Source organism: Ischnura elegans, chromosome 8 (assembly GCF_921293095.1).
Source record: "Ischnura elegans chromosome 8, ioIscEleg1.1, whole genome shotgun sequence".
Taxonomy (NCBI): Eukaryota; Metazoa; Arthropoda; class Insecta; order Odonata; family Coenagrionidae; genus Ischnura; species Ischnura elegans.
The window spans coordinates 11745766-11758011 of record NC_060253.1 but is presented as its reverse complement, the minus strand read 5'-3'; the positions used below and the strand labels follow the sequence as shown (position 1 = coordinate 11758011).

The 12246-nt window shown below is 39.5% G+C and overlaps 1 protein-coding gene across 3 annotated transcripts in view; it reads right to left on the bottom strand.

Moving 5' to 3' along the window:
* The window catches only part of LOC124163971 (contactin-associated protein-like 2), a 130172-nt gene that overhangs the window by 5239 nt on the left and 112687 nt on the right, over positions 1-12246 (bottom strand). For 2 of the 3 annotated variants that reach the window (XM_046541110.1, XM_046541112.1), the window contains exons 27-32: positions 6211-6361; positions 5525-5706; positions 5006-5102; positions 3816-4015; positions 3475-3640; positions 1249-1319 (exon numbers count right to left, since the gene is read on the bottom strand). In XM_046541110.1, the coding sequence (XP_046397066.1) occupies positions 1249-1319; positions 3475-3640; positions 3816-4015; positions 5006-5102; positions 5525-5706; positions 6211-6361 (867 nt within the window). The remainder of the gene's footprint in view (positions 1-1248; positions 1320-3474; positions 3641-3815; positions 4016-5005; positions 5103-5524; positions 5707-6210; positions 6362-12246) is intronic. The other variant, XM_046541111.1, reaches the window with a different exon arrangement.

Genomic DNA, 12246 nt, shown 5'->3' with positions numbered 1-12246 from the left:
TTTCGGCTTATAGTATGCTGGAGCAGTGGCACAGCAAGGTTTTGGGGGATAAAACCCCCCCAGAGCTCAGAGAAATTTTTAAGTTTAATCCATTTTACTAAATTGGATCGGTATTTCTTATGGCATAGTGTTAGGATTAATCAAATGTCCCTCAGAAAGCCGCAAAACTCGCCATTTTGAACCATTATTTTCAAAATTCTGGAGGAGGGCCCCTGCAACTCCCACTTACCCTGGCGGGTATGCAATACCACCATGCCCCAAAGTATTAGTTGTGCCTAAAACCCCCCTCCCCAGCCTTAATTCTTAGCTGTGCCTTATGTTCTTTTTAAGTTTATGTTCTTCACAAATATTAAAGAACAAAGAAAATTCATGCAGCAATGACCAAACTAGCAGCTAAAATATTTGCGGCAAGGGGAACATCCACAAATGGAATCTGCACTACTCAACAAAGGTCTGTATGGACTGCCCATAAACGGTGTGATGTTAAAGACGAAAGCTGACTACATTTCTAATGGGGAGAATTATCTTTGCCCACCGAATCATGCCATATTTCAGTGAACCTTTCAGCTAATTTTCCTAACTGACTGACGTTCTGGTCAAAAACTCGACAAAACTGATATTGACACATGATGTATGCACAAAATTATCCATAAACTTCCACCGCATACCAAGCATATTGATTCTGACCTGTTACGCTGTTTTTTCAGGGATCAAAAAACATAAGATCAGGAATAATATCACCGAAACTGGGCGAATTAATATTTTATACTATTGAAAATCCCCTGTTTCTTTCTTTAAATATGTTGATAATCAACTGGATTGTGCCTGATAATGACTTTTTACCTATTTAACTTTTTTTAATACCATGGAAACAAATGAAAAACTGTATATACGAACGATTATGAGATTTCGGTGGTTTCATTCGACACCTTCGCTCACAACAAGCACTTGGTTTACTGAATACATAATTTCCAAGGGATTATCACTGTTCTGCAAAAAAATAGTTCAAAAAATACCCCGCTACCATTAAGGGTGTTTCTGGCTAATTTTGGGTCGCTGAATCTGAAAATGACCTCCGTTTTTTTCTATCACCCTCCATTTTTAGGCAACCCCTAAATTGGGGAAAACAACCCCTTATTTTTATAAACACCCTAAATTGTAGCGGGGCATATTTTGAACTATTTTTTTGCAGAACAGTGTTATGAACACTAGTTAAACCAGGCTTCTACTGTAGTTGGCAAAGCTTACCTTATTATTTAATGGCTCAGTATCTTCTTCTTCCACTGGCTTCCATACTATTTCGTCATCACTACTACCTGCTTGAAAAAAGGGTTTATTGATTAATATGCAGTTTAAACAAAAAGAGGTATCTAAACATATATTGATTTCTAATTATGTATTCCAGTGCTAAGGCAGAGGTTATCCTTTTTTATAATTCAAATGAATGATTATTTAGTTGACTTTAAAGTTTTCTATCACGCAACAGGAGTCTCATTGGTCTAAGCTGTAAGGTCTAAGGAAGAAATTACTACTGTAAGCGTGATATATCTTCAGTTGGATACATAATTTTGTAGAAAGGACAGTTTAATGATACAATTCGTATGTTTTTCATTGCCAGTACATAGTTAAATTCATCATCATCCCAGAGAGGGTTTTTAGTTTGTAGTTCCACTCTCACCAATCAAGTGAACATTCAAAATTTGATTTTTCCCACGTTCCAAAAGACTTCTTCCAAAGATTTTTCAAAACTTAGTGATTAGATGCAATAGGAGGTTTTTTTAATTCTGAAGACATGGTAAATGATAATTTGATATTTCTTAAGGATGAGTCAGTTCTTAAATTTTTTTGGTTCCCGGTACCGGTCCGGATCTGTGAAGAAGTGAATGAAAATAGATCGTCTCCATAATTTTATTTGCCAAGCAAAATTTTTAAATAACTCATTGTTAAAGAGTGCATGATGGACCAATATGTCACATTGCATCAGACTTGGTCTTTCTCCTGGTTTTGATTTAAAAAATTAAACATTTTTACCCTATCAGGGTCTAATCTATTCTTTTTTGGAAGAATTTGCCAGCAGCACTGAACAGGCTTTCACTGAAAACAGTAGTAGTCAATGTTGACTTTGAAAGGCTGTGCGAAATATGCTTGAAGCACAGTTTACATATTGCATATCATCTGGATCAATAGGGAAACCCCCTCAACTTCTGAAGACATCATCCGTTAATTTGTTGTAACTTGTGACTCAGTTCAAAATATATCCTGTAGTCTCCAATGTAGCTTAAATTGTTACTGAAATTGACAACTTATTCGCATGCTTCACTGTCACTGTTCTTATAACCTCAACATGCCAGTAGAGTGACACCATGGATAAACTGGAAGGCCGTGAGTTAACGCAAAATGTGTAATGCAGTGTTGCATTGTGCAGGATAACCACACCTTTCGATGCCCTGCATTAGTTAATCAACTTTCAAACAAGCTCTTGGAACGCATCTTGCTCATACGTCAAAGAATTACTGTATATGTACATGATTTAATCGTAAGACCACTTTCAGACGAAACGATTTTCTGCTGGACCCAGTTCACGGCAAGGCACTCCGCATTGCAGAGTCTCGTCTGAAAGCTGCCTGAATTTCATGTGAATGGCTGCCGATGAAAAGGCATTTCATCTGAAAGAGGACTCTACGTAGCATTGTCTGCATTTCATGCCGTAGACGGCACATAACTGGGCCTAATGGGCGCCGTGCTGTTGAGGGCACGATTTGACTCGTTTGAAGATGTCCATAGAGATCGATGGTAAGTTGAAAGGAGAAGAAAGCCGTGCTGTGGTGGTGGCAGGCAAAAAGTCAGCTCGTTTGAAAGTGGCCCAAGTGGCCATGGCTACAGAAATGTTACAATGTTGGTGAGAGCGACAAACCCTTAAATGCGCGAGTTAGGGAGCAACTCTCAAAAAAAAAAAAAAAAAAAAAACGTGGTAGTCATGCAATTGGAAAGTAGTATATGTGTGTGTTTCTTAATCTCTTTTCACTTTTTGGCCTTAAATATGCTGCAGACTATTTAGGCTTTGGGCCCCAAATTCAAATCCTTGCCACTGTTCCGAGCCGGTTCCAAAGTACTGACTTTATGCATCTGGTTATCGATACCGTCTCCACAGCCATGAACCAGCAGTACCAAGAACTGGGTACTGGAGCCGACCCATATGTAATATTTCTCTCTGTTGACAACACCTCCACTAGCATACCTCTCCCAATTAAAAAAAATTTTCTTCTGCTGTTTTCTTGCTATTACTTGCTGTTTATTTAAATCCGGATTGTGTAGGTAATGTGTTTGAAAATTAAAAAATTTTTTGCTTTTTTTGATTGAAGTGCTGTATGATAAAAACTAAAATATGCAACTGTGTAGTTTCTTCGTTGAACAGGAAATGCATATCAAGAAATGAACTGAGGTAGATGGTGCAGAAGTAATATTAATAATCACCTTTAAACGAAACTTGTTTTTCGACTTCATTTCTTGTTTCCTCCGGAATTTCGAACCGTATTTTGGAGGGCGAGCTAGAGGCTTGATCTATTCCACTTTTAGCCAATTGCCGCCTATCTGATCCATTTGTACTCACAGGTATTTTGGGCTTGATTTCTTGAGGAACCTAGAATATTGAGGGGAAAAAAATGACTCATTATCTCTCTGCACGTAGGTATACTCCTTTCAGCAAGGTAGTGGGCATGAGTTTAGCAGGATGCCCCAGAGAAATAATTGAGTATTTTTCTTTCAATCATTGTAGTAGCATTAATAAATCAATTAACTAAGGATGTGCTACTTACACTCTGGTAGCCTATCATTTTCACTGGGGAAGGAGAGATAATGGGATCTGCGTAGAGCACAGGCTGACCCTTGTGCCACAGCATCTTGGCATCCTCCTCCATCTCTTGTCTTTTTTTGAATTGACGGTGAGTTCGATACAGTTCAATCAGACAGAAGAACACTATCAATCCAAAAATACTGGCGAGGACTATAAATATAACTGTGTGTGGAAAGAGATAAAATATCAGTTGCAGATGTAGTAGGTTGCAGTTGGTTGTGGTATAATTTTGAATTATATTAAGAAAAAGTTCGATTAATTCTTAGAATCTCTGAAATACCAATGTAGTAGAAATGGAGAAAAATTGCAAATCATTTAATTGGATTCTCCCACTGTAATAGGATTTATACACAACTTGGGTCCCATTCTTTACAGCATCTTCAGGAGATCATAAATAAAATACTACTTCAGAGAAGAGAGGATGCTACTTGTAAATTATTCAAATTACAGAGAATGTTGCACATCAATTGGTTTACGGATAAATTTTCATGGTGCAAGTTTATCAATAACTTTGGATAATCTTAGTAATCATGGAGACAAAAGCACTGGGTTTGACTTAGGATTTGTAAGTATGCTCGTGTTTCTTTCCTTGCTCAGCTCCCTGGGTTTCCCTCGGTGTCCATTTAGACGTGGCTATTTCCCAAACCAAGTCACTTCCCATATTCAGGGCAGTCTTTGTGAACATGCAATGTGTCTGTGTCTCCTGTGCCCATTTGTGCCTTTCCCAAACCATTTGGATCCTTCTCAGAGTCAGCTCCCACACATCGCTCGCTCATCGAGTATCCCGTGTTGAGATTGAAGTTATTTTCTTCAAACAAATCTTGGAGGATTCGCTTGAAGAAAATAACTTCAATCTATGAAATTACTATTGTTAATCACTACCAGAACTTTTCCTCATGGCACAGAAATTTTACCCTGTCGCAATAGATGGAGTTTTTGGCTAAGAAGAGTCTGAGGTGCCTTAGATGTTCCTTTAACCTTGCTGCTGCCACCAAGAGTGAAAAAATATGAATTCGATGGTTACAAGGACCTGAGAATGGGAACTGAGTTGGTTAAGAAAATGTTGGTAGCCTTGTCAACATTGGCCCAGAGGGAAACCTGCATGGTCTGCCAAGGCTCTATATGCTGAGAAAAGATGAGAGAATACTTGACCTGTTTCTCCTCCTTCCTCTTGGGATGAGTCGCCCATTTGGTAAACCAGGTAAGGAATTCGTGCTGGAGGATCTTCCACCCAAGTTGTATCTTGTGTCTGAAAGTGCACGAAACATGTTAAGATATTATCATTAGCAATTTAGATAATGTCCTATGAATAGAATGATGAAGATTCAAAGATTCTGTTTTGGGTAATGCATTGAAAAGCAGACTGTACGTACAACTATACTGATTAGCACATTATGCACCAAGTAATAGTTCTGTACAGAGAAATTCACCCGTTAAACCCAGATAACCATTCCTTCCGACGGACAGACAGAAGTGCTTTCCACCAAGCACTTGAGTGGGCAGTCGCTGAGAAACCTCTGCCGTCTGCAGGATGTAAAACCCCACATGAGTGGGTGGCAATTAGTGGCCGCCACAGCCACCACATCAACCCAATCATGAGGCAGTTTTTGGGCATATCAAGACAGCCAATTAAATTCCCCCAAAAAGAGATGGCCAAAAACACTGACTAACCACACTCTTGTTGAAATAAGGTCCTCCTGTTTTTGGTTTCACCACCAGGTCGAAAAGTGCGCATTGAGCACTCCGAACACCCATTGGATTTAAAACAGCCACTTTCTCACTGCCTGCTTTCGTGAAGAGCATATATTCCTCTAGAGGCTTCATCAAATCAGAATTCACCTCCACTATCAGATCTGAAATGACAAGGAGGAATTAGACGTAGGAAAAGAGGTACTCATGGTAGGTATTGTGGTGAATGAGTAGTGAATCGGATGCAAACCCACACTTTGCTAAAAACGAGAACATAAGGTGTGCTTGCGAAGCCTCAAAATTATTATCTCTTTTGACTTTAATAAAAACTGTGTTGTCTCGGAAAGAATAAGAAAACATCAGAGGCACAGGCTGGTGGAGGTCTGAAAGCAGGTTTTTTGAAATATGTGACATTGTTACTTTTAATGTGGTAATTGGAAGCTTAGTATTAGCCTAGCTTAGTATTTGTTGAGAATAATAATTGATTTCAGAATTTGAAGCTCTTTTACTTTTAGCCTACAAAACTCATCAAAAATACTGCAGGAGATGAAAGTGTGGTTGGGATCTGAATATGTATTCATTCATTCTGCCATGGATCCGAGGTTGAACCAATCACCACCAGTAATGATTTAAAAGGAGTAATACATTGGGAGCACATGAATACATACTTGAGAGGCATCCGTTGTAATCTTCATACTTCTCGAATCGAGAGTCATTCGTCACAAGTCCCCCAACCTGCAGTTCGTTTGCCCCTATTCCCGGCATATTGGGGAAAGTGGTCTCGGGCAAAGGCGACAGCAGCACAGGCTCACGGTCAATCTAAAGAAGACAATGCATGCATCTTATAGGTGAACTCATCAGCTGGTGAGTGAAAATTTTTCATTCAAATGTGAAGACTGGAAGTATAATGAAGCTTTTCCTTTTAGGTATATTCTGAATCCATTGCATAGACACACACATTAAAAAATCCTCATTTGAAACACATATACATGTGTACATAACCCTTTAATGCCAGAGCCATGTAGAGGACAAAGCTTCCAAACTATGCGAGCACTGTCCAAAATTTATTCACTTCACAGGGTGGAACTCTCTAGAGGAGAAGAATTTCATAGGTTTGCCTATCACTAGAGGCAAAGATTATCGGTGAATAAAAACTGTGAATTTCGTCATAAAAATCTGTCAATTTCGGTTTAAAATTTCGTCATAAAATTTCAATTTCGTCACAAAAAATACAGTTTCGTCATAAAAATTCACTCGCCATAAATATTCTTTTTTTCCCAAGAACTATAATTTCAAGGATAAAATTGCTTATTACCATATTAAATATATTTTTTATGGTAAAAACCTTGATAAAGAAGTCGCTACCTTGGTTTGACGAGGTTCTAACTGACATTTTTGCAAATTTTGGTGTTTTCACTCAAGATAACTAAGTTTGTTTCTCTACGTGTTCACCGGTTTTTATTCCTCTATGTAAAATAATAACAGATTTAGAACAGTGACAAAGTTCCAACTGCAAGGAGAAAAAACTAATATTTGGTGTGACAAGGTTCTAACTGCATTTTACTTATTTTATTACTCATATAAACATGTAAAAAATAAAATAAATAACATATTATCTTAAAGTAATAATTACTAGTGTATCTAGTGGATCACTAGTGTATGTGGCAAAATCAAAAATAAATTCCTATTAATAATAGAAATGGAGCAGTTTAAAACTTTGACAAGGTTTTTCTCAAAACCAGCTGAAGGTCAGTTAGAACCTTGTCAAACCAAGGTAGCGAAGTGTCAAAGCAAATGCTAAAGGAATAAGTTAAGCATTTGTTAGATACACATACCATAAACACTCTTTGCTATGCATGTATGTACATATTTCAACCTCATAACGCTAGAGAAAATGTGAGAGTTGTACAGACGGGGAATATTTTTGATTGGTCTAAATTTCACTGTCTCATTAGTCTGCATGATGTAAAAAACGGATAGTTTTCACTTAATACATCAATAACAAAAGTCTTTAAGGTCTTACACAAAAATATAATATCAACACTCACAAATATGTATGTATTTATCTACTAATGTGTTGTTTCTATCTATAAAAGTTTTTTTTGGAATATGCCATCTGAAATAATTCACACTCTGGAATTTAAAATTGGCTGAATCCTTCTTTTACTGATATTGAGATCCATTGGTCAAACTTGACTTTAATTCGGCATTTTTTGGAAGTTCAGTGGTTCTTTTATTTATATTTCCATACACGGAAAAACCTCTTTCTGCATCTACATTTGCCACAGGTATCCTCAGGGTTTTCACTCAATTTTCTACAAAATGGGGAAAATCATTTTAAAGGGCAAGAGTTAGTGGGAGTACTGAAAATTCTTTTCCTTCTTCCTGACTGATCTAACAGAATCCTTCAAAGCAGAATAGCCAAGAAGTTCTTGAGTTTCTGTTAATGATAATATGGGGACATTAGCAACAAGTGTGCTTAAGTCCATCACATCAGTTGTCGATATACACCATGTGTTGAATAATCTTCCCGTGGCTGTAATAATGTTCCTCCCTGGGTCACTGTATACAAGGAATCAGGGGCGGATCCAGGATTTTTTTCTGGGAGGGGCACAAGCAAGGCCGTATCCAGGATTTTGTTCTGGGTGGGGCACAAGGATACCTCGTAATACAAAACGAACGCAATGATAATGGGACCGTATTAATAATCATGCATATTTTTGAGGGTCTGGGGGGGGCACCTGCCCCCGTGCCCCCCCCCTGGATCCGCCTATGCAAGGAATGACAACTTCGTATTAGTCTTTGTGCCTATTTGCTTCTGGACCTCACACATGGAAAGTTGCACAAATTTTGTTGAGACTATTAAGAGAAGATATTCATTTTCTTTTCCAAACTGTGCATTGCTGACTAGGGTAAAGGAATTCAATAAATTAAGGTTGAGTCGGTTCTTTTATTTTTTTGGTTTTCGATACTCGTCTGGTTCTCCCCCACTGGTTCTCGATACTCAGTCCCAAGGATGAACTCTAACTATCTGAATTAATGGCAAATTTAAATGAACAACCACAAGAAGTGAATGAAAATAATTTAACGAAAGATGTTAATCAGCAGGAAAGCTCTGTAAAAAAAATGCCTCCATAACTTTATTTGCCAAGTAAAAAAGTTAAATAACACGTTGTTAAGAATGCATGATCGACCAATATGTCTCATTACATCAGGCAGCCACTGGTTCTTTCACCAAGTTTTTTTGTTGTAACTTCTAAGTCAGATCAAAATACATTCTGTGATGTAGGTAGCTTAAATTGTTACTTAAATTGACAACTTATTTGCATTCTTCAATGTCATAGTTCTTATAACCTCGACAATAAACTGATCAACACGCCGGTACAGTGACAACATGGATAACTGAGCAGCCATGGATTAACGCAAAACTGTAATGCGGTGTTGCGTTCTGCAGGATAACCACACTTTTCGACGCCTTGCATAGGTTTATCAACTTACGAATAGGCTCTCAAAACGCATCTTGCTCGTATGTCGAAGAATTACTGTATATATACATGAATCAATCTTAAGACCACTTTCAGACGAAACGATTTTCCCCGGGCGCCGTCCACGGCACGGCACACGGTGTTGCAGGGAGTCGTCTCGTCATAAAGCCGCCTGAATTTCACGTGAACGGCGGCCGTCGAAACATCGTTTCGTCTGAAAGCGGCCTCAATGCAGCATAGTCTTTATTTCACACCGTAGACGGCGCATCGCCGGGCCGTATTGAAATGGGCGCTATGCCGTCAATTGAGAGAACGTCATCGTGCTATGGACGGCGGCAGGCGAAAAGTCAGCTTGAAATACGAGCGTCAGGGAGTCAGTTTGAAAGCGGCCTATGTGGCCGCGGCTACAGAATGTTACAATGTTGGCGAGAGAGACAAACTGACGAACCTTAAATGCGATTAAAGTAATGTATGCGTTTTTTTTATTTATTTCTCTTTTTGGTCATGAATACGCTGCAGACCATTTCGGTTTTGGGCGCCAAATTCAAATCCTCGCCACAGTTCGCCCCGCCGGTTGCAAAGCACCGACTTTACGCCATCGGCCCTTGATACTGGTTTTTAAATAGACATTGAAGTGACGGGGTATTTTTTATCGGCAATGGTAGAAAATATCGCGCTAAATTCGCAGGAAAAATGCTAAAACGCGAAATTTTGTGGAACCAAGTGAATTTCGCGCAGCCTTGGAAATTTCGCGTTATAATTCGCGTTTCGCTGTTCGCGAAACTTCGGTGCCCCTACCTATCACCCATCTTGTGACCCAACTCAGCAGGATAGCAGTTGCTTCCCTAGTCCACTTATAGTCTCAACCCTACTATAGATTAGCAAGCTTTATCACCTGTCCTACAAAAACCTCCAGCTTCCTAAGCAAAGCCAAAGATAAAGTCCCCGCAGGAAACCATTGTGGGGTGTAGCGAGTCAATTGCACCTGTGGCAGAGCATGTATCGGACAAACTTGCAGACCCCTAAAGGTGCGGCTCCAAGAACACCAAAGAGCCACAAGGAACCAACAATGGCACCTCTCGGCCATAGCTAAGCACAAATGGAGTGGGCCAAATCACAATCCCGACTATGACAATGCAAAAGTCATTGCCAATGAAAAGAGATATTTCCCTCGGGTCATTCGGGAAGCTATAGAGATAATGAAGATACTGAACAACCTCAATAGGGAGGACGGACACCAGCACATCCCTAACACATGGAGAAGAGTCCTCAAGAGTAAACCCGGAGAGACAGGACAGAGCCGGGAGATGCGGACCAATGAGAAGCCACCCGGGCCTCCTGAACCAGCCGATGAGAAGACGCCGGCCTCCGACGGGGTGTATAAGAGACGGGCAATACCACGGATCTCCACTTCATTGACCCGAAGAAGCCTGCTGCAATGCTGGTGAAATTGTCGTCTGCAGAGATGAATCTATGTGGTAGTAACCCTGAAAACCTCCACACTGAATCAGTAATCCTACTATAGCAGGTCAGCAAAGAGGAAATTTTTCATCAATGCATTGGTTCTCTTTCAGTTGTAGAGCTATCAGACTTTGCTTAGATCTCTCGCATGACTGATTCCCACAATAAAATAGAAATTGGAGCATTGAGATAGTCATCATCATCACTGGTCAACAATCCTATGATTGGTTTGACGCAGCTCTCCACTCAGTTCTCCTATCAGCTAATCTTTTCACACCTACGTATTTCTTCTCTTTCACATCTCTCTTTACTTGTTCCATATATTTTGTTCGGGGTCTTCCTTTTCCATTCTTGCCTTCCACTTGTCCTTCGACGATTGTCTTCATCAGGCCATCATGTCTCAAGATGTGGCCTATAAGGATGTTCTGTCTTCTTATTAAGGTTTTCATGAGGCTTCTCTTCTCTCCTACCCTTCTTAGGACTTCCTCGTTACTAACTCGGTCGATCCATTTGATTTTCATCATTCTTCTGTAGCACCACATTTCAAAGGCCTCTATCCTTGCTTTCTCCGCTGCGGTCATTGTCCATGCCTCTTTTCCGTATAGGAGCATACTCCAGATGTAGGTTCTTATAAATTGTTTCTTTACTTCCATATTTAAGTTTCCCGCTGTAAGCAGGTCTCTCTTTTGGTGGAATGCTCTCTTCGCCTGGGCTATTCTGCTGATAATTTCTTTCTTGCTTCTCCCGTCACTAGTTATCTTGCTTCCCAAATAACAGAATTCATCCACCTCTATCAGTTTTTCCCTCCCTATTTTAATGTTGGTCTTGACTTCTTCTCTTCTGCTGCATACTAAGATCTTGGTTTTCTTCGTGCTTATTTTCAGTTGATATCTACTCATTACCCTACCCATATTAACCAGAATATTTTTCAAATCCTTCTCTGTTTCTGCTATAACGGCTATGTCATCGGCAAATCTTAGCATGCTAATTTTTTCTCCATGGATATTCACTCCCAATTCCTTTTCTTTGATTTCATTAATGGCTTTTTCAATGTAAACGTTGAAAATTACGGGTGACAATGTACAGCCTTGTCGCACTCCTTTCCTAATTCTTGCTTCTTCACAGCTGGGCCCTGATTTTATCAGGGCTACTTGGTTTTTGTATAAACTGTGGATGATTCTTCTGTCATTATAAAGAACCCCAATATCCTTTAGGATTCCAAGCATTGTGCTCCAATCCACGTTGTCAAATGCTTTCTCTAAGTCCACAAACGCAATGAATGTTGGCTTGTTCTTTTCCATTCTCTTCTCTATGAGCAGTCTTAGGGCCAATATTGCTTCCCTTGTGCCTTTGTTTTTTCTGAATCCAAATTGGTCCTCATCCAAGTACTCTTCTGCTTTTCCTTCTATTCTTCTATAGATGATCCTTGTCAGTATCTTTGACGCATGTGTAGTAAGGCTTATGGTCCTAAAATCTTCGCACTTCTCCGCTCTTTTCTTCTTAGGAATAGGGATTATAATGTTCCTCTCGAAATCCTTTGGTATCTCACCTGTCGTATACATTTCACTAATGATTTTGTATAGCTGGTTCAACGTCTTCTCTCCTGAATTTTTAATTAGTTCTGCAGGAATGTCATCAATGCCAGATAATGTATTTATCCTGAGGTCTCTTACAGCCGCATCAAATTTCGATCTTAAAATTGGGGCTTCCATGTCATCGGCATTCACTTCCCTCTTGTTTTCGATAGCATTCGTTCTG